Below are 23,700 nucleotides of genomic sequence, written 5' to 3'. Positions count from 1 at the left end.
CCTTATTCATAGTCTGAAATTCTTTGAACAGTTTGCAGTTTGCACTCGAGGTCTTTTGGACCTTGAACTGTTTGGTTCCCATTGAAGTCCATTATATGGAGAAAAATCCTGGCATGTTTTCATCAAAAACCTTAATTTCTTTTCAACTGAAGAAGAATGACATGGACTACTCCTTTAATAAAGACGAAAGCTAGCAACTACCTTCCCAGAACACCCTAACAACCATACAACTCCTCATTAAGCGCATAGCACCACAGGGAAGCCACCCAGAACACTGTAGCATCAGGGCACCAACCTTTGCTCAAGCAAGCAATATAATCTCCGTTTCTTCAGAAAGTGTAAAAATGTAGGTGTCTGCATCGTTTCCTTCCAAAATAGTTCTTTTCTTTTCTTTTTTTTATGTATTTATTTTGGCATTCTACATAAAAGCATTTGGAAGTTCTGTAGCGTATATCAGTTTCACACGAGTTTTTCTTAGCGTACAAAAAAGGTCAGGCGGAATCAGACCCCTCTTTGAGTTCTACAAATCTACCATAGAGCCCTGTGAACACACTCAACGAGATAGAGAGCCTCCCGTGGGACACGGCCACTACATGCTTGGCTCCTTCACAACAATCCCCTGATTAGCTCATTTAGAAACAATTTACCCTAACAAATAGCAGACATCATCAGCATCTCCCCATCTTACTTTCAGCAAAAAAGGCCGAGTCAGGCCAATATCAGAGCGGGCCGGCTTCATTGTAGTAGGTTATTTGCCTGCTGTAGATGCTATCAGCTACTCTACGTAGCGAAATTGGCCCACTAGGCCTGACCATTGAAAGACCCCATTCGGATTGTAACGCTTCATGTACAGTCCTTGTAACAGAGAAAAAAAGAACTGAGATGATGAAGTAATTTAAAGTCCCTCTGGACCAAGTAATGAAAATAAACAAAATGGGGGGCAGAAAAGACTGGCTTTAAAAAAAAAAAAAAAGAACGTTGCCTTGGCATTTTACCATTCTCTATGAACCATGATGTGCCAAGTCTGGAAAATCGTTTCTACAGAAGCACACACACATTTGCTCGCAAAATAAACTGGAACATGAAAAGGGGCCTGCATCTTGATTCTGAGCACTTGATGACGAGCGATTTTCCCAAAGCAATTAGCCCTGAAAGTCAACTTTGCAGCGACCGCGGGAGTCTAAGCTACACTGGCCACCCAACAAAGGAAGCACTGTCCGGCGAACTCCTGACACTGCCTTGCTGCGATGTTTGTTTATCAGCACATTAAACTGATGTTCTCCTGCCTATTCTGGCTGATCTGACATCGCAAACTAGTAATCCAGAGCGATGGAAGACGAACCGTGACTGCTGAGACACTCTAGCGCACAGAGAACATCTCGTATCACATACTCAAAATGTGGAATCTCAAAAAAGGGAAATGTACTGCACTTTGTCTATCATGTTTACAAGACTAGCTATTTTATGTGAAGGAAAAAAATGTGAAGGCAAAACAATGAGCCATAAAAGGACATAAGAGAGTGTTTGCTTTAAAGGGATTGTACACTTTGAAATTAATTTTTGGTGTGTTTTAGCTTACCTCAAGGGCATCCAAGATGTAGGTGTCTTTTTTTCCGCAGTAGTTTCAATTTTGATTTTTTTAGGTCAAACCGTTTGTGTCTATCAGTCATGTAATGGAGGTCTATGGTCACCACCTCAAAGAGTATGAACAGAGAAGTCCAAATTAAACAAATTAAATTACATAAAATTAATTTTTTGAACTCCTTGAGCACCCTGGACATTTTTTTTTCTCTTTCCAGTATTTATATCGTTTTTACCTCTTGTAACCACAGCCACGTCCAAGTGATCTGAGGGCGAGGGCGCTTTGTGGCTGTGGTTACAAGAGGTAAAAACGTACAAAATACTGTTCGTTTTCTCACACAAACCGTTCGTTTCGTGTCTTAGGCCATCAATGTGTACTTACATTTACGAGTCATTAAATCCTGTTTAATTTGGACTTCTCTGTGCATGCTCTTTGAGGTGGTGACCATAGACCTCCATTATATGACTGACAGACATGAACGGTTTGACCTAAAAATATCAAAATTGAAACTACTGCGGAAACAAAGACACCTACATCTTGGATGCCTTTGAGGTAAGCTAAAACATACTAAAAATGAATTTCAAAGTGAACTATCCCTTTAATACACAACTGAAATAAGAGGTTTCTGAGAGGAGAAAGCGCTGGTCAACACCTGCAATCTGCATTTCCTTTGTCAGCCTCTTGGTGGGGGCATTGTCACCAAACATTGAACATGCAGCTACAATATTAAGCAATTTTTACAACAAAATTTCCTATATTTCACTTAACTGAAACTACAGATATGATTGTTGAAATTTGTATAATTCGAATGTTTCTAATTTCATGTCGTGTAATTCTAATTTCAGCCCAGCACAAACCTCATATGTGATCTTTGATATTTTTTTCTCCTTCCTTCTTTCCTTAATAGATGTAAATACTGTGACCGTTCATTCAGCATCTCCTCCAACCTCCAGCGACACGTTCGTAACATTCACAACAAGGAAAAGCCTTTCAAGTGCCACCTTTGCAATCGCTGCTTCGGTCAACAGACCAACCTGGACCGCCACTTAAAGAAACATGAACACGAGAATATTCCAGGTGAAATCAATTTCCTTCTATATTTTCCTAATATTTCTTTTTGGTTATTTTGATTTTATTTTTAATGGAAATCTATGATGTTAATCAGTTTTTCAGTTGAGGTAAATAATGCATTTTTAAAGATTAAATATAATTTTATCTTATTTATTAGGAGGTGATTAGTGTTAAAATACCTTTCATAACCAATATATATATATATATATATATATATATATATGCAATGAGTAAATAATAAACATAAACTTTAAGTTAGTAAATGTAAAAAGTATCACATGCAACTGTAGTTTTAAAGGGATAGTTCACCCGAAAACAAAAATTCTGTCATCATTTGCCCACCCTTTCTTCTGTTGAACTAAAAGGGAGATATTTTGACGAATGTTGATAGGCAGTTGACAGTAGCCAATGAACTGTTTGATTACAGACATTCTTCAAAATATCTTCTGTTGTGTTCAGCAGAAAAAAAGAAATTCATACTGGTTTGGAGCAACAAATGGGAGAGTAATGACAAAACATTCATTTTTGGGGGAACTATCCCTTTAAGGCTGCATACGTTCCATCACTCTTTCTTATTTTATGAGTTATTTAGTAATACATTTCTCTGCTTATTTATTGTAGTGAGTCAGCAGTCTGGGATCCTCTCGAATTTAGGAACAAATATTTCCTCACCGAACTCTGAGTCTGACAATCATGCACTTTTGGATGAGAAGGAGGACTCGTATTTCTCAGAGATTAGGAACTTCATCTCCAATAGTGAGCTGAACCAGGCCTGTAGCTCCTCGGAGAAAAGGTACGAGCTCGCACACATGGACAGAATATGTTTTGAAACCATGGCAACAAACCTACTGTATAGAATCAGATTCAGACACGCTTGTCACGAAGCTACAGCCTGCCCTCTAGTTGAGGACTGTGGTACAGCCGTGTGTGTGAGTGAGCGCACGCGTGTGCATTACAAGCTTTGTCTTCAGTGGGCAGAGGGACGGGACATCTCAATGAGTCATTTCACCTTGTTGAGTTCTGTTCTGCATTAAGCACAGCCAGATACACATCAGGGAGCACATTCCATCGCCTTATGAAAACACCAAACAAAAGCTCATTACTGCCAAATTCATGAACCGTCAGCACGCCTGTCGGTGTGTGGCCAGGTTCACATCGCTTCAGGTTTTGGTTTGGGTACTGTGGAGTTTGATTAATGCAGACAAATGTGTACGAACAGATACATTGCGAAATACGTGAAAAAAGTCCTCCTCGATTTTTACCGGTTCCTCCACACTCCATGGTTCTGCCTCATCACTTTAAAGCTCTGCCGTGGACTGCCATCTGGGATCAATAGTCCTGTCCTGACTCGTACAAGCTGGCCTGGCATTTTAATATCTGTAATTCAAATAAGTGCTCTGTTTTGTCTCCCTGCAAATCGGCCTCACAGAAACACCCGCTTCAAATGGACAGGCAGCTGCAATATTCCCCTATGCGCTCATGCATCTTATTTCATGACGTTTGCCTGGTTCTCTCTCGTTTTCTGTCACTCTTGTGCAGCCAGTCTGCATTCATGGTGGAACGTCTTTTTTTCCCCCCGCTTTTAATTTCTTCTTCTGTCTTTGTTGCTCTGTAGGATATAATACAAAATGTAATATCTCATTTGTTTCTCCTATAAAGCAATGAGACGAGAAAGCAGTCTCCTGTCTCACATTTGCCTCTTTTAGAGTTTCAGAAGCTAACTTGTCGTTCTCTCAATGAGATATTACTGAGAACTCAATTATTTGGGCTAAATTATACACGCTCACTTTATCGCTCCATACAAGCTGAATGAGCTGTCTGACCTATCCTGTCCAATCCTGTTTTTTTTTGTTTTTTTTTTGTTTTTTTTTAAATAAATACAACCATTACGTCCTATTTTTATTTTTCCGAAAGGATTTTTGGAGAAACAATACAGTGGTTGATAGTCAAATAAGACCTGAGAACACCTGTCTGAGGCTATTCAAAATAATTTGATAAACAAATACATTGTCTCTTTTGTCAACAATTAATTAAAAACCATGTAAGACATGTTTGAAACTCAAATGAGAACACTCATCTGAGCTATGTTAACCAAATGATGTTTAAATAAAAACAATTGTCTCAGTTTTGATTTTATTTCTCCTAAGGAGTATCATCCGAGACAGTTGAGACTTAAATGAGAGATAACTGAGAAATCCATTATTTACGTAAGCTATGCTATCCAGACTAGGATAGTTAAATACTGCAAAGGCTTTAATTTCTGCTATTACTAAGGAATTTTATGAGTGCATCTGAGACAAAGTTGTTACTCAAATGAGATATGACATCATCTGAATCATGCTATCCAAATTTTGAATTAAGTTAGCTTAAAGGACCAATTCACACAGAACACATTTTTACGTTACAAAATGCACAAGTTTTTAGAACTCTGGTAACTTGGACAATAATTCAGTGGAATTCTGCCTGAATGGCTCCTTATACTTTTACGGTCAACAATTATAATTTTTTTAACTCCTAAGGATGTTAGGAGAGACACCTCACTGAAGGGCTCCATTAACTCTAATGAGAAATGAATGAGCAATTTGGTGCTAAAATTAAAAAATAAACAAAAAATTTGCAATTCTGAATACCACTCTTTTTCCACACGTTTCAGTTTATGGTGTCATTGCGCATACCTCTCTAAGTTGTTTTTCCTTCAGCGTTCTGAAACGAACTTATATTATTGCAGACGATTGTCAAGTAAGGTGGGTGATAGGAGGTGTAGACTCACCAAAACGAGAAAATAAAGGAACAACAACTTTTTATCTCGCAATTGCGAATTATAAAGTCAGAATTACGGAATATAAATGCAATTCTGACTTTTTTTCTTACAATTGCTAGTTAATATCTTGCAACTCTGACTTTTTCTCGCACTTTTGACTTCTTTAACTTTGAGAGTTGAGGAAAAAAATTGTGAGATATCAGAAAAACATTTATATCTCACAATTCTGGCTTTATAACTCATAATTGGGATTTTAAAAAGTCAGAATTACGTTACATTAACTCCCAATTCTGACTTTTTTTCTCAAATCGCGTGATAAAAAGTTGCAATTGGAAAACAAAAAGTCGGAATTGTGCGATATAGTCTCAGAAAAACATTTATATCTCACAATTCTGGCTTTATAACTCATAATTGGGATTTTAAAAAGTCAAAATTACGTTACATTAACTCCCAATTCTGACTTTTTTTCTCAAATCGCGTGATAAAAAGTTGCAATTGGAAAAAAAAAAGTCGGAATTGTGCGATATAGTCTCAGAAAAACATTTATATCTCACAATTCTGGCTTTATAACCCATAATTGCGACTATTCATCATTCAATTCTGATTTAAAAAGTCCGAATTACATTACATTAACTCGAAATTCTGACTTTTTTTCTCAAATTTCGTGACAAAAAGTTGCAATTGGAAAAAAAAAAGTAGAATTGTGAGATATAGTCTCAGAAAAACATTTATATCTCACAATTCTGGCTTTATAACCCATAATTGTGACTTTTCATCATTCAATTCGGATTTAAAAAGTCCGAATTACATTACATTAACTCGAAATTCTGACTTTTTTTCTCAAATTTCGTGACAAAAAGTTGCAATTGGAAAAAAAAAAAGTAGAATTGTGAGATATAATCTCAGAAAAACATTTTTATCTCACAATTCTGGCTTTATAACCCATAATTGTGACTTTTCATCATTCAATTCTGATTTTAAAAAGTCAGAATTACGTTACTTTAACTCACAATTCTGACTAAGTTGCAATTGGAAAAAAAAGTCAGAATTGTGCGAGATAGTCTCAGAAAAACATTTATATCTCACAATTCTGGCTTTATACCCCATAATTGCGACTTTTCATCATTGAATTCTGATTTAAAAAAGTCAGAATTACGTTACATTAACTCGCAATTCTGACTTTTTTTCTCAAATTTCGTGACAAAAAGTTGCAATTGGAAAAAAAAAGTAGAATTGTGAGATATAATCTCAGAAAAACATTTTATCTCACAATTCTGGCTTTATAACTCATAATTGCGACTTTTCATCATTCAATTCTGATTTTAAAAAGTCAGAATTACGTTACATTAACTCGCAATTCTGACTTTTTTTCTCAAATCGCGTGATAAAAAGTTGCAATTGGAAAAATAAAAAGTCAAAATTGTGAGATAAAAATTCAGTGGCAGACGCAAGCTACTTCCTCCATGAATATCAGTGGAAAAAGATGTGATCTGTTCTCTTCACAATATACAGAGAGGCATGCTGGGGGTTTACCTGCAGCTGGGCTAATGCTGTTTGCAAGTGTGTGTGCCTGGTCTGTCTGAGTTTGACGGTCAGTCTGTAGGGGTCTGCAGGTTTAGCCCTATCAGGGGACCCTCAGACTGAGACATTTATCTGTGTGCTGCATTGACGGACCCCCCACCCCCCTCAAGCTAACGCAAACAGCGCTCTGACATGTTTAGACTGAGAGACAAAGCACAGGTCTGTGGCAGGACCGCTGCTGTCTCCCACGTGGCATGGACTTTCTCTCAGACCAGGGCAAATTTGATTATGGGATATTTAAGCATGATGGAAAATGGGAAACAAGCAGTTCTTCTTGTTCCCGTTTTTTTTCTGTTTTGGTAAGTCTACACCTCACATAGCTTAACCACCCACCTTCCCGGCGCTCTCTCCACATTCGTCTGCTTTAATAGAAGCTCGTTTCAGAGCGCTGAAGTAAAAACGACTTTGGAGGGGTATGCGCAATGACATCATGAACTGAAATGTTTGGGAAAAGAGTGGTAGTGGAACGGCGCGGTGCTGATAGCTGCTTCGCAGAACAACCGGTTTCTCTGGAACTCAGTGGCAATGAGACAAACCATGATGAGTGCCGCTGACCCGTCTAGCTCGCTCTGTCTCGCCTCTCCGAAATTAGCCAATTCATCATTGCCACGCTCGCAAGGAACGTCTGTCATTAATTGCAAAACCTGTGTGTTTGTCATTCGTGGATCTGTGTTTTCGAGCTCGGGCCAGGCAGGGGGAATTACAGCCCAATCCAAAATGATGGATGGCAACCCAGAGACCGGCGTAGCACTGATATTTGGCAGTCAGATTATGATGAGAGAATTACCTCAATAGACCCTCAGGGTGAAAATAGTTATTTATCTGATATTTTGTGGAGGTGTCATTAGATGTCATAGCCATGTCCCGAAGACATAAAAACTCATCACCAGTGGCCATTAGAAATCTGGTGTCACTTCAGTCCTTCAGGGATATGTAAAGCGTGTGTGTGTGTGTGTGGCTCCTGCCGGAATTGAAAGGTTTTTCAAGTTTATTCCCAAGTTGGTTGAAACTTGGACAGGAAAATGCAAGATGATCGCTTTCAACATGAAAAATAAGCACTGAATTGCAGACAAAAGGACATAAAACAGAAGCCGCCTTCTGCTATGGATACTGTTTCACTCAAAAAAAAGAACTGAATATTTCATTTCATGGTGAAAACGATTATTCTTTTTGAAATAAAAAAGTTTGCTGTAGTTTGTAGTCATATTTAAGTTTGCTGTAGCATGTAGTAACATGCATATGTAGCCATATATCTCCCATCCACCCACACAATTTATGGAATTTAAACTGATTTGATTCATGGTCTTGTTTCTTTTTTCCAGAACAATATCCGTTCAGTATATTTAAAACAAGATATATTTACATGAGAAAAAAAAAATTCTGATCATCTGAAAACAAGTTTTGGAGATGTATTTTATTATTATTATTATTTTACTGAAATCAAACTGAAACTTTTATTTTATTTATTGATTTATTTTTGTTTTTTGTTTTTTTGCTGTGCAATGGCATATGACCTTCCCTGTTTACATATCAACAGAAATTTTGTATTCAAAATCAAAGTATTCAAATAGGTATTTGTACTCATTTTGTTTGCAAAGAGCTTAGCCAGTAAAAGCACAAGTTGTTTGCATGAAGACATGTTAAAGGTCCAGCAGTGAAAGATGTCATATGTAAAACTAAACGAGGACTGTTTGTTATTACAGGTCAGAGCTGACCGAGGAAGAGCATCCTCAGAGTCACACTCACACTGCCTCCAAACTGGAGGAGGAGGAAGAGGAGATGGAGGGCGATGATGAAGACGAGGAAGGCTCGTTGACAGAGAAGTCTCAGGACGAGACGGCCTCTCCCGCCACTATGGTGCAGGGCACTTACGACGAGGATGAGGAGGCCACCCCTCTCCCTATGTCTTACGAACACACGCGCAGGTCAGCACAACACATCTGTCTGTTGATTTAAGAAAAGATTAAAAGCCACTCTCACTTAAATGAACACTCATTTTTTAAAGATGTAAAAATGTAGATCATACGGTCGGCACGGATACGCCTTTTCGAGCCGTTTACTGCAATATGATGCTTTTGTGACATTGGCAATTACTATGTTAGTTTGTTTGTTTGGAGTAATATTGCACTGATGAAATATTTCTGATAAGACCAGAAACGTTAAGTGGGTCGATTTAGACCTCATGTTAAATTTAAAAAAGTCGAATGAAGAATGAATAGTGTAATCTATATTATTTATGGTAACACTTTACAATAAGGTTCATTAGTTAACATTAGTAAATGCATTAACTAACATGAACTAACGATGAGCAATGCATTAGTTACAGTGTTTATTAACCCTTTGTTAATGTTAGTTAATACAAATACAGCTGTTCATTGTGCGTTCATGTTAGTTCACAGTCCATTAACTAATGTTAACTAATACAACCTTTGATTTTAACAACGTATTAGTAAATGTTGGGATTAATATTAACTAAGATTAATAAATGCTGAAGAAGTATTGTTCACTATTGTACATGTTAACTAATGAACCTTATTGTAAAGTGTTACCTTATTTATTACTAATAAATTAATTATTTTAATTAGCAAGGATGACGCATTAAATTGATCAAAAGAGACAGTGAAGTCATTCATACTGAAGATTTATCTTTCAATTAAATGCTGTTCATTCAACATTTTCTACAGAAATCATGAAAAGATTGATCCCCTTTTCCATAAAAATCTAAAAATATTTTTAACATTATAATTATGAAGCACCAACAATTGTTGAGCATCAAATCCGCATATAACAAATGATTTCTGAAGGATCATGCGACACTAAAACTGGAGTAATGATTACAGTTAGGTATATACATACATATACATATAAAAACATTTTAAATTGTAACAATATCTCATAATATTACTGTTTTTATTGTATTTTTGAACAAATAAATGCAACCTTGGTACTTATAAGAGTACTTAAAAAAACTGTTTCATTCAAAAAGATATTCAAATGTATCCCAAACAAACACAATCATCCTGTTTACCTCCAGTTTTGAATGCCACTAAATTTACATTTTTATATTCGATTTTGGTCGAGTGTTCATTTAAGAAGATCAGAAGTTTTGTACAGAATATTGACTGTAACAAAAGAACAATGTGCCTCCAATGCTACAGTATATCTCTGTTCCAAAACCAAGTGAGCTGCATAGACGATGGAAAAAAAAACCTCTTCCAGAAGATAGTTTCAAATCTATTCACTTGATATGCTGCCTTTGAAGCCACAAGAGAGTTGCTCATGTAGACAGCAAAGCAGCTCACCAGGGGTGCGTTTCCCGAAAGCCAACTATGGTCCATCATTATCAGCATAGTTCAAGGAGTAAGTGTTTCCCTGAACCATAGATCTTCGTAACCCAAACAGCATCGCAAAGTTGAGTGTTTTGAACGTCAGCTTTCGACCTGTGGTTAGAAGTAGTTTCTTGTTTGCCTGTGGACTCAATAAATCCTTATCTTGAGCCAAATAAGCAAGCTGACATTCAGTAAAATCTATATATTATATATATTTTTTTTATAAATATTTTATTTATAATACATACAAATGTAATTTCCATCTGTCAAGAGATTTAAAGAGTCGTTTTTGAAGGGTGCGCATGTGCGAACGTGCTCTAGTATGCAACGAGCCTATGATTGAATCTGTAAACAAAAGCAAAATAACTGAAATAAATGAGTATTTTCCTCAAATGCCATGTTTGTAATTTTTGCAAAAAGAAAAATCTAGCATTAGTTCTATCTCAAAAAGATTCATTAAAAGAATTTAACCAAATTTGCGACAATATGGTTCAGGGAAACAGTCGTGACTAGCTAGTTGATTTCTTCAACGTTGTCTCGTACTAGTTTAGCATCGGGTTACGTCGTTGTGCGGGAAACACACCCCAGATTGAGGAACAGAGTGTCTGTGTAAAACGTCCATTGTCGCTAACACTTTAGAGTACGGTTCCTTCGTTAATGACTAACTACACAAGAACCAATGAGTTACACAATATTAACAATTTATTATTAACTAACAAGAAACTCTGATTAACAAACTAGTAAGTAATAGCGCACAGGTGGAAGTGGTAGTTCACTATTAACTAATCAATAACTACTGTTTTTTAATACTTCACAGAGAACTACTGGAAAAGTTTATTAACAATCTAGTAACTATTATTAACTGAGTAAAAACTCTGATTATGAATTAGTAAGTAATAGCGCACAGATGAAAGTGTTACTAGATACTTCTGTGGGAATTACTAATTATTTGGATTCGTATTATAAAGTGAAGATCATTGGAACTAACTAGTAATTACTCAAGTGTTACTAAAGACATTTTCTAAAAGTATACTAAAATTCACCAAAAATCTCAAATGCTTCCACAAATCATGACTAGATCATGTAGTAACACTTGAGTCATTACTAGTTAGTTCCAGTGATCTTCACTTTATAATACGGATCCAAATAATTAGTAATTCCCACAGAAGTATCTAGTAACACTTTCATCTGTGTGCTATTACTTACTAATTTGTTAATAATTGTTTTTTTTTTAGTTAATAGGTTGTTAACCCTTGTGCATCAATTAAAAAAAGTTACACATAGGTAAAAAGAGGACAAAAATGTCCATGTCAAAAAACTGTCATAAAAATGTGACGCTTTGGAGCACAGACTTAAGTTTGGTATCATTTTAAAGAAGACCCTTTGGAGATTATTGCTGAAGTAAAAAAATAATAATAAGTAAATCCCAAAAAAAGTTATATAGGTATAAGTTTATGAAAATTATTTATAAAATAATATTTTATATAAAATATATATTTTTTAAATCAGGTTGAACTCAAAACTACAATAAAATCAAAGCCATAAATCTAAATAGGTTGTGTTCCAAATTTGAGGATGATATCTCAAAAAATGAGCTTTCGGTAACAGTTTGTTTGGGCGTAGTAACATATTTTCCCATGGGTCCCAGCAAAACCCCACTGGAGCTCACAGTGATTGGATTTGAATTTGCAGTTTTTCTCTCTCAGTCTGACAAACACACACATGCGCACACACACACATATTTTTTTATAACACACATAATAACCACACTCTGACATCCATACCAACACACTCACACAAATATCGTTGCATAATTTATCCAGTTGGCTCTATATAGTATGCCGAACCAGAAAACAGGAATGAAGCGACATTTGTTTTATAGGCCAAACTTTTTAAAAAAATTACACCATCTGATAAAAAATAGTAAAAAAAAAATAATTTTGAAGCCTTGCCATCAGAATGAAAGCCTCTTAACAAAGATTGCATAATTTTATAGTTAACTGAACCGGGGATTAAAAATGGCAGTTTTAATGGGTTTCAATGGGGACATTTTTGTCCAAAAGGGGCTGAGAGGGAGTATTTTTTTTTTGTACCTAATGCAAAAAATATTTTTTTTAAGAAAATGACGGTGAAATAGTAAAATTCCAATAAAAATACTCACCCGTGCCAAGTTTTTTGCAGTTAGCTTTAACACAGGCAAAGTGATCAAAAAAACAAAACTGAAAAGGACAAAAATGTCCACAAGGATGCACAAGGGTTAATAAACTTTTTCAGATGTTCTCTGGGAAACATTCAAAAAACAGTAGTTATTGATTAGTTAATAGTGAACTACCACTTTCATCTGTGTGCTATTACTTACTAGTTCGTTAATCAGAGTTTCTTGTTAGTTAATAATAGTTACTATATTGTGTTACTCATTGGTTCTTGTGTAGTTATTCATTAACGAAGGAACCGTATTCTAAAGTGTTACCTCATTGTCTCCCATAGTGTTTACTACTGTGATACTCATTGTCTGTCAGTCCTCATGCAATAACTAACGCAACTAATCATCTGTCAGTGCATGTGTGTTTAATCATTGAAACTTTGGTTTGCCTAAACAAAGAAAAAAATGATCAATTTAACAGTTTCCTGCAATTTTGCACACGTGCAATGAGCGTCCAGTTCTGTTGCATTTCGGTTCACTTTTTCGCCTAATGTTGGAATGCCACTGGCATCTTAATGTTTCAATGGTCAATATTTCGTGGCATATTTTATTCAAGGGCAAGTGTTTCCCAGCATCTCGTTTAATTCTGCATGGACAGAGAGAACACCAAAGCTGTGTCCATTTGTTTTGTGCTTTCATCCGCCAGTGTGATGACCCACCTATATTTTTTCATGTCCCGTCACCATCTCATCCACTGCATGCTGCATAAATGCATCCAGTTCCAGTTTTTTTAGATTTGAATTTGCGGGCTAACTGAGGGTCCCCTCCCCTCTCCACACCCCCGGCCCCCTCCCCCCTTCCTGGTACAGGTGTATTGAGGAGGATGCAGGCCTATTAGATCTGGAACCTCTGGCTGGTTTCCCCAAAGGCCTGGAATTCCATAAGGCTGGCGAGGAGCCATATGACATTAAAGACATTTTTAGCCCCTCGGTAGAGTCGGAGGCGCTGAAAGAAACTCTTTTCAGGCAGGCTAAAACACAGGTATGTGACTGTACCTGCTCCAGAGTGCTTGCACTATGCCATGAGCCCATGTCTTACGTTATGTTACGTCGAGAGAAGGACACGGCGTTAAAGAGCATCTTATCAATATGGACACAGTTCTTTTTAGTTTGGCCTTTATTCCCCAACCATTTGGTAGACTCTGTCAGAAAAGCCAATGGAAAACTAAAATAAATAAATCAAATTGTATGTTTTTAGTCAAGTTGATATTAAATATTTGATATTTTATATACAATTTCAATTGACAATAATAATTTTATATTTTTTCATGATATATATATATATATATATATATATATATATATATATATATATATATATATATATATATCATATTGGAATTCCTGCAATAGCCCATGCAGAAAAAGATGTTATAATATAACTACATGCAACTTATGCACTACCTAATCATCGTCATTTTTATTTTGTTTTATAAAGAAAATGTTCAATGTTGATACAAATATTAACTGAATGATATTAACATAACTAACACTATTAGTTTAGTTTCTGTATCATTGCTTTGTATATCTAACTTTAAATTGTCTTCTGGTCTTAACATTTCATGTGGAGTTGTTACATGTCTTATATGTGTGAACCCAGTTGTTAAAGGAGAACTCTGGGTCTAATAGAACATAAGGTACCTAGTCAACCATTCTCTGAGATTTGTTTTCATGATAATCAAATGTAAAGAGTTTTATCTCTAAAAACTGTTTAGCGTATCATGCTAGTACTGGGGGCATTTACTAAGTAAAAATAAATCGCTAGTTTATACCACTAACAAGGCTCAAAATAGCCCCACACTAACACAGTAACATAATAAGGGTGCGTACATGCAAAACTAAGCATTGAGAACTTTGTATGTGTACAGACCGTTTAATAAGAAGATACTTTATAAAGACAGTTCACTTCGCATATACAGGCAGGAGCCATCTTAGAAAATAGTCTTGAGAAGTCAATCCCCGAACTCAGCACGACGTTCGTGGTTTGACTTGTCGTGACTGTTTTCAAAGATGGCGCCGCCTGTGGACACGAAGTGAACTGTCTTTATAAAGTATCTTCTTATTAAACGGTCTGTACACTTACAAAGTTCTCAATGCTTAGTTTTGCATGTACGGACCCTCTTTATGTTACTGTGTTAGTGTGGGGCTATTTTGAGCCTTGTTAGTGGTATAAACTAGCGATTTCTTTTTACTTACAGTAGTAAATGTCCCCAGTACTAGCATTATACGCTAAACAGTTTTTAGAGATAAAACTCTTTACATTCGATTATCATGAAAACAAATCTCAGAGAACGGATGTTTTATTAGACCAAAGGTTCATTTTGCACCGGAGTTCTACTTTAATATTGTTTATTGGCAGGAAAATGACTGATTTGGAATCCATTATGTTTGTCTAATGATTTAATGATTCCCAAAAACGTCTCTGGTTACGTATGTAACCCTAGTTCCCTGAAGGGAACGAGACGCTGCGTGTAAACGCCGTGGGAACGCCTCTGCGTGACGAGTCATGAAGCACGTATGAAATCTGTCCAATGGCGAGACGGAACGTCATAGGCGGGGTGACGTATCGACCAGGAAACTATAAAGCATCCCCGAAACACAAGCGCAACAGCTTCTGATAGGACTGAAGCAAGCGCTCACGGGCATGCTGAGAGTATGGCATAGACACGCAGCGTCTCGTTCCCTTCAGGGAACTAGGGTTACATACGTAACCAGAGACGTTCCCATTCAGGGAACTTCGAGCTGCGTGTAAACGCCGTGGGAACGCTAATACCAACGCCGCCATGCGAGCAGGTGTCCGTTGTATGAAATCAGGCACATATTTAGACGAAAGCACCTGCGCCCCTGGAGCGGAGCTACCATACCCCTGGTTGAGTGAGCCCAGACAGCCAAAGGAGAAGGCTGACCGGCGGACTCATATGCAAATGAGATGGCCTCGACCACTCACTTACTCAACCTCTGCTCAGATGCGGGACAACCTTTCTTCGGAGGTCCAAAACAAACAGATAACTGTTCAGGCTTTCTCCACAGGGCAGCTCTGTGGACATAAGCATCTAGAGCCCTCAGAGGGCAGAGCAGATTAGTTTCTCTTGGTCTGACCTCACAATACCACGAAGAAAAAGAATTACCAATGGGTATCTCCCGTGAAAAGCTCCACTCAAAGGGACGTGGTAAGCAGATAGGCCACCACATACATCCTTTAGTGTGGAGTGGGATAACCCTGTGGAGAAATGCTCCAAAGGAATTCCAGCACCGCCACACCGGGCAGTTAACTGGGTCCAACTGGTGTTCTCCCCACCAAGAGGTGAAACATTGCCACCTCAAGGCATATAATCTCCTCGTGGACGGAGCTCTGGATTGGAGGATGGTCTCCACGACCTCAGTCGAGAGACCCGATTCTATGAGCTGGGCCCCCTCAGAGGCCAAGCCACAACCTCCATAGATCTGGGCGGGGGTGAAGTATCGACCCGCATCCATACTCGGGCCGGCCAACGCGGGGCTACTAACAGTAGAAAGACCCCGACTCGGTGAACCCTCTCCAGAACTCCTGGGAGCAGAGCAATCGGGGGAAATGCGTACAGGGGTGACCTCGGCCACTCCTGTACCATCGCATCCAACCCCAGAGGGGCTGGTGGAACAGAGAAACCACAGCATGCAGTGTCTCAGTCCCTGGATTCAAATAGGCCTACCTCGGTATGACCGAAATGACTCCATAGGAGCTCCACCACCTCGGGGTGGAGTCTCCACTCCCCGGGCCTCGGCCCCTGCCTCGACAGGATGTCTGCTCCCCGATTTAAATATCCTGGGATATATAATCGCCAAAGAAGAAGCTTTCCCTGGGCCCACAGAAGGATCTGGCGCTAGCCTGAATAATGGACATGAGCGCAGACCCCCTTGATGGTCTATAAAAAGACCCCCGATGTGCTGTCTGACCGGACAAGAACATGGTGACCCCTCAGGTCTGGGAGAAAGTCCACAGACCCCGGGCTGAGCGACCACTCATGATCGCCCCCAGCCCGTGAGGGAGGCGTGTATCGTTAGCTTCTTTGGAACAATGAAGTAACGGCTGTAATACCCCAACTCTCTGTCGGGGGGAAGAACTCGTTCTATCGCCCCCTTCAGTAACAGAGCTTTCACCTCTTGTTCCATGACCAGAGCCTGCTCGGGGGATACCACTGTAGGCAAAATCCCCCGAAAACGAGGCGGACGTGACCTGAACTGGATCGCGTACCCGCGTTCGATAGTCTGCAGGACCCATCGAGATATATTTGGAAGACTTTCCCATTCTGCCAGAAATTCCACTAAGGGTACCAGTCTCTCGAGACTGGCCTCTGGAGTAATTATAGAGACAGAAACAGTGCCCTGTGACCGCGCACAGGCAGGGTTTAACGACTGTTCTGTATCGCTCCTCGGAGCAAACGAGCTTCCCTCGGGAAACCACTCGCTAGGACCGTCTGCGTCCACCCTCACAGGCAGGTTCAGCAGAACGGGTCCCTGCAGACCCCCCTGGTGGTTTATGTAAGAGACCACAGACATGTTGTCTGACCGGACAAGAACATGATGATCTCTGAGGTCTGGGAGAAAGTGTTTCAGAGCCTGAAACACCGCCATCATTTCTAGACAATTTATATGCCATCGGAGATGATGGTCTTGCCACAACCCGCGGGCCGAGCGACCACTCATGATCGCTCCCCAGCCCGTGAGAGAGGCATCCGTCGTCACCGTTACCCGGCGACACGGGGCTCCCAGCGCAGGTCCCAGGGACAGGAACCAAGGTTCTTTCCACATAGCCAGGGCACGGAGACCACGTCGCGTGACCTTGATCTTGCGGAGCGGCTTTCCCCTCGGGGAGAACCCCTCGGTCCTGAGCCACCACTGTAGTGGTCTCATGTACAGCAGGCCGCACGGTAACACGTTGGATGCTGCTGCTATCAGACCCAGAATTCTCTGGAATTCCTTTACAGTGAGTGACTGGCCTAGCTTCACTTGCTTGACAGTCGAGATAATCGAGGCTATACAAGCCGGCGACAGACGTGCCTGCATCGTCGTCGAATCCCATACCACGCCTAGAAAAGTGGTCCGCTGAACTGGCGAAAGCACACTCTTCTTGGCGTTGAGTCTCAACCCCAACCTTCTGATGTGGGCGAGGACGACATCTCGATGCCGAATCGCCTGATGCTCCGATTGAGCCAGAATCAACCAATCGTCGATGTAATTTAAAATGCGAATGCCCTGGAGACGCAGCGGGCCAAGGCCGCGTCCATGCATTCCGTGAAGGTTCGAGGAGATAACGCTAGGCCGAATGGAAGGACCCGATATTGGTACGCTTCGCCCCAAAAAGCGAACCTCAGGAACTTCCGATGTTGCGGAAGGATGGAGATATGGAAGTACGCGTCTTTTTTTAGGTCTATCGTGACAAACCAGTCCTCGGACCTGATCTGTGACACGATCTGCTTGAGAGTCAGCATTTAGAACTTGAGCTTCCCTACTGACCGATTTAAGAGGCGCAGGTCTAAAATCGGACGCAGCCGCCCATCCTTCTTTGGAACAATGAAGTACCGGCTGTAATACCCCAGCTCTCTGTCGGGAGGAAGAACTCGTTCTATCGCCCCCTTCAGTAGCAGAGCTTTCACTTCTTGTTCCATAACCAGAGCCTGCTCGGGGGTCACCACTGTGGGCAAAACCCCCCGGAAACGAGGTGGACGCGACCTGAACTGGATCGCGTACCCGCGTTCGATAGTCTGCAGGACCCAACGAGATATATTTGGAAGACTTCCCCATTCTACCAGAAATTCTACTAAGGGTACCAGTCTCTCGAGACTGGCCTCTGGAGTAGTTTTTAAAAACAGAAACAGCGCCCTGTGACCGCGCACAGGCAGGGTTTAACGACCGTTCTGTATCGCTCCTCGGAGCAAACGAGCGTCCCTCGGGAAATCGCTCGCTGGGACCGTCTGCACCCCCCATTACAGGCAGGGTTGGCAGAACGAACCCCTGAGGGCACCGAGAGAGAGCGGGCGCCGGATTCAGCGGCGAACACCTCTGTCTCACGGTGGGGACCACCCTCAGTAGCCTGACACCAGTGGCGTCAGGACTTCTTCGACGAAGCCTTCCTGGCGACAATAACCGTCCTCAGATCGGTTCTATCCCGGGAAGACCTCGCCTGAGAACGCCGCGTCTCAGCCCAGTTTTGCTGGGGAGGAGCCCGAGACGCGACGCTCTCTCGACGGGCGGGGCTGCTCTCGCCCAGCAGCCCCCGAAGGATGAGTACGGAGGGGGAGACATTTCTGGAGCGACAGCGGTCGACAGCGGCGCATCCAGGAGAAACGCTTTATCTTTCTCCTTCATATTAGCCAGATTTAGCCACAGATGCCTCTCCGTGGCCACCAGGGCTGCCATAGAGCGGCCGACTGATCTGGCCGTCTCCTTGGTGGCACAGAGAGAAATATCTGCCGCCTGACGCAGTATCTCATTAATCACGTCAGTGCCGACGACCTCCCCCTCACTCATATCTCCTAGACCCAGCAATATTAGCATACATAGAGGTCTGGTGTGTCAAAATTCTAGCTGACACTGGTTTGTACCACGATCTACACACCTCGGTGTGTAGATCGGGGAAGAAGGGCAAACACCGGCATGGAGGTAGTGAGTGTGATATTAAAAATCTCTCATCCATTTTACTCTCTCGACTCTTGTTTCTCAACTGGCCATTCAATGCTTAATTTTTCCACAGCCCGAGTCAAAAACCTCCATTTTTTTTTTTTTTTTTTTCCTTTTATTTATTTATTTTTTTTACTACATTCGCGGGAGACTGGGATGGCAAACGAGCTTCCCTCGCTCTCCACTGAGTCCATAGACTCTGCATCCACACTTTCAACATCCAGCTCCTCAGAACTGGATAATTGAAGTGATGGCGCCTCAGCCCGGGCAGGAAAAACCGCAACGCGGACCCCCGCAGCGAGAACTGAGGCACTGGATCTTCCAGGTAAGGGCAGAGAAAGGGCGGGGCCCGTCTCAATCCCCGCTGATAGATCCATCTGCGATCCCCACGACGCAAGCCTTCGCTGTGCCTCGGCAGCAGCGGGACCCGAGCCGCGGGGAGCGCGCACCGAACCACTCTCCTCGAAGAGTGCCCGGCGGGAGCGAAGTGTCTTCATGGGCAGACACTCGCAGTGCTCACAGCCGGCCCCCTCGAGAGCCGACTGAGCATACTGCACTCCCAAACAAACAACACACAGATCGTGTGTATCCCCACCCATGATGAAGCGAGGGCAGGGATGAACACACTTTCTGAAATTCTGCTGTTGTTTGCTCGCCATATCAATATATATAAATATACAAAATTAGACAGACAGACAAAATTCATACATAGAGCGCTTGTGAAGACTCAGAAGCTGTTGCGCTTGTGTTTCGGGGATGCTTTATAGTTTCCTGGTCGATACGTCACCCCGCCTATGACGTTCCGTCTCGCCATTGGACAGATTTTATACGTGCTTCATGACTCGTCACGCAGAGGCGTTCCCACAGCGTTTACACGCAGCTCGAAGTTCCCTGAATGGGAACTGATGTTTTTAAACTCACATACTGCTATTTATTTATTCATTCCCTGGAACATAAAAAATAAGTTTTTGAGTATTCAATCAGCAGCTGAAAATAACAGCACATGGATTTGGAATGAAAATGGGTCAAATTTGATGTGCGTTTTGGTTCTGAGGTGAAACTCTCCTTGTTTTCTTCATCCAGGCTTATGCAATGATGCTCTCTCTGTCTGAGAACGCCAATCTGCATTCATCCTCCCAGAACTCCTTGGACGCCTGGCTCAACATGGGAGGAGGGCCGTCGGAAACCAGCTCCTTTCACCCCCTCAACAACATCTGAGAGCAAGAACAAGACAAAAGAGTGATCAGAAGAGATGGAGGGAGAAAGGAGGAGATGGGAGGAGAGACCAACATGAAGACCAGCAATGCCACAGTTGATGAACCACCACTATGCGCATAAGGAGGAGAACGTACCGTACTGTTGAGCGAAACAGACACAGGAACCAATCATAGATGGGAGAGTTTTATTACACAAGAACGAAATCAACCAATCCCAGCCATACAGCATCTTTCCTGTCTGCAACTAGCAACTATAGCGAGTTCTCTCCTCAGCAGCTGAATCAAGAGGATGCATTCGAAAGACTCGAAAATCACCTCATTGTCAATTATATGCATTTCACAGAGACTGCTCTCAAGGGTGTTTTTTTTTTTACCATGTTCTCGGAGAAGCCCAAGCCGGGGTTGACTGGACAGGGTAGTTGATGTGTTTCTTCAACTGGAGATTTTAACCGTTTCTATACAGCATTCCATTCTCAAGTTGATTTTCTACAGCACTGTACCAAGGTTTCCTTTATATTAACTCACAGCCGAAGTCTTACAGTAGATCATTAGTGTAGACATCAACATTGATTTCCAATGGCAATAGAAGCACTTAAGTCTAGCCCGCAACTAGCATGCTAACTCTCCCCCAAGGCTGACCGAGTCTCTAAAAGTCTATGCTGGAGGTCACCGGGTCAGATAAAAGCGGTCAAATCTTCATATGATACATCACGCAGCATGGTTGCTCATTTGTATAGCATCATCGTCATTGTAATTATTGTTGTTATGGTAAGTATTTGAGCTGTATACAGGCCTCTAGTCTCAACTAAACGTTTGTTTTTAAGAGTTAAATTATTCTCCAGTGGGGCAATTGGAAAAATGGTTTCTCCTTCTTCTTGAATTCAGTAATATTATGATTTTTTTTTTGTTCCTTGGTAAACAGTATTGTTTCTTTTTGAGCACACCTGTGCTCAAATGTTAATATAATTCTTTAGTGAAGGACCAAATTTGTACAATATTGTTGTATGATATACAAACTAAGTTAACAGTTGGTAGCAGAGAGTGTTGTGTGCCAAATAACCCCCTTTTCTTTGACAATCATTTCTTTCCCAAGTGGTCGCCTCCACTGTTAGTAGTTTTTTTTTTTCTTCTTCCTCGGTTGTTGCTACTTACATTGATGAGTGTTTGTCTTTTATTTATTTTTACTTAGATTGTTTTTTGTTTGTTTTTTTTTTATTAATGAAAAAATGAAGAAAACAATGTTTTACCCACTCTTTTGAAGGAATGAAATTACTGAAATATCATGGAAATTCTCAAATGTTTAAGCTCTTTGTAGAAAAGAAAGTTGCCAAAATTTGAATTACAAAAGACTGTCTCCTTTATGAGCACATAATCATGAAGTCTTTTTCAACCATTTAGAAATGTAGGCACTGCGTGATTTAAAAGAAATAATGTAATTAAAATATCAGGTACCTCAAATAGAGGGGCATTATATTTTGACATTTGTATCACTCATAGTTAAACATATTCATAAAAAAATGGGTCAACAGTGTATCTCTGGGTTCAAATTGCATGTTTCCCATGTCCCATTACTTTGTCAGCTGGTCCTAAATATCATATCAAATTCGACATAATTCAAATACTTAATATTATTTGCATACCAAAAAAAGACACAGCAAGTGAGAGGCTACAATGGGATTGTGATTAAACGGTGAGCGGCAACATTTAATGTTCACAAGAGCGTAGAGGCCCAAAGACCACGAATACACACACGACACGAGTCCTCATACAACTTCTCTGAACTGTGAAGCCAGCGAATGAATCGTAAACAGCTGAATGCATATCATGAATGTGTAGAGTAGATTTAATATGTAGGTTGAGTCAAACTTCATAAAGTTAACGTCTCTTGATTGAATGTCTTTTTGGTCAGGATTTCATACCTTTACTTCCTCTCCACTTGTTTTTGGATGTTAAAAAGACTCTACGTTCTCTGGAATCAGCACTTAGATCAACACACAACCCTGTCTGCCTAACACATACTTTCCTTTACATCTGAGCTCTTAACTTAGTACTGATTTTAATGACATGTTTCCAAGCAAGGCTGGTTTTAACAAGCACTTTAACTCATGGGTCAAACAGGCCATTTTATCAGATGCTTTAGAATAAAACAGCATAGAATATCCAGAAAAGCTTCTCAGTTTTTAACATTTACGAATGTACACAAACACGAGATTGATTCGACTGGCCTTTCACAGGGCATCTGCTTGATAATGCGCACTATTATCCTGTTTCATACCGTATCTCCTCACTATATAATTTACTCAAATCCTTGAGTAAAAAGCCTGTGGGATGCATAGGATTTCTAGGGATGTAATGGAATTATGAGTATGAAGTCATGTCACATACTACTGTACTTAGCGAGCGCTGTAGGTTAAGAAATTGACCCACACTGGTAAAATCATCATTTAAATGGTCAACAAATTAGCAATGCAGATCTTCTTGGGCCACTGTTACGTTACAAACAAACATTTCAAAATCCATAAATAATGTGGTTTCTCGAAAAAAAAAAAAAAGTGTATAGTATTTCGAAAAAATAACATTGATATGTCCGAAAGTTCATTTTAAACATGGGTTTGAAAATAGATGGTGCTCGTTTCATTTGGATATGAGTTGTATATTGCTTCTGTTATGTTTATTAAAAAATATTGTGCATGACTTGTGTTTTAGAGGTCATAATGGTGTCCATTTGTGAAATGTGTATCTTAAATTAAAAAGTAAAAAATAATAATAAAAAAAAAAACAATGAATTTGTAGATGCACTTATTGTACATGTGGTTAGGTTAGTAGGTTTGACTTTAAGTCCTGTTTACTGCCTTAAATACTATGGGCAGATGGTTATTGAACTGAACAATATGCTTGTGGGAGAGAAATAATGACAAAATTTAAGGATTGTAGAATAATACTGAAAATTCTGAAATTCTGAAGTTCTTTTTTGATGCTTGTGATTACTGAAGATGTACTTTAGGGCAATTTCATGGAAAAGACATGATTCTGATGTTAATTCTGTAGAATAGATATGTATACCAAATGTAATCTTTCCAATGCTATGAAGAATTTATACATGAAATTGATATGCAATAAAAACCTGTGTGCTTTTTATATGAATGTTTTTTTTCACCCTTAATCCTGTAGATGTCATCCATGAGGAAGACAGTTGAGAAAATGTCCAAAGTGTGCAGAGCAGAATTTCAATAAATTCACATTAAGGGATGTGATGTCACCAGAACCTCAAAGGCTAAGAGAATAAAGATTCCATGCGTG

General features: G+C 40.1%; 1 protein-coding gene across 10 annotated transcripts in view; it reads left to right on the top strand.

Annotated features, from left to right (window-relative positions):
- The window catches only part of prdm16 (PR domain containing 16), a 302,841-nt gene extending 279,303 nt beyond the window's left edge, over positions 1-23,538 (top strand). For 9 of the 10 annotated variants that reach the window (XM_089119357.1, XM_089119354.1, XM_089119351.1 and 6 more), the window contains 5 exons: positions 2,490-2,659; positions 3,275-3,446; positions 8,699-8,920; positions 13,337-13,508; positions 20,267-23,538. In XM_089119357.1, the coding sequence (XP_088975483.1) occupies positions 2,490-2,659; positions 3,275-3,446; positions 8,699-8,920; positions 13,337-13,508; positions 20,267-20,401 (871 nt within the window). In that variant the 3' untranslated portion in view covers positions 20,402-23,538. The remainder of the gene's footprint in view (positions 1-2,489; positions 2,660-3,274; positions 3,447-8,698; positions 8,921-13,336; positions 13,509-20,266) is intronic. The other variant, XM_089119355.1, reaches the window with a different exon arrangement.
- The last annotated feature ends 162 nt before the right edge of the window (positions 23,539-23,700 follow it).

This window comes from Pimephales promelas, chromosome 14, assembly GCF_988280905.1.
Source record: "Pimephales promelas chromosome 14, fPimPro1.hap1.1, whole genome shotgun sequence".
NCBI lineage: Eukaryota > Metazoa > Chordata > Actinopteri > Cypriniformes > Leuciscidae > Pimephales > Pimephales promelas.
The sequence above is the reverse complement of the archived record's forward strand: the minus strand, read 5'-3'. Positions and strand labels throughout refer to the sequence as shown.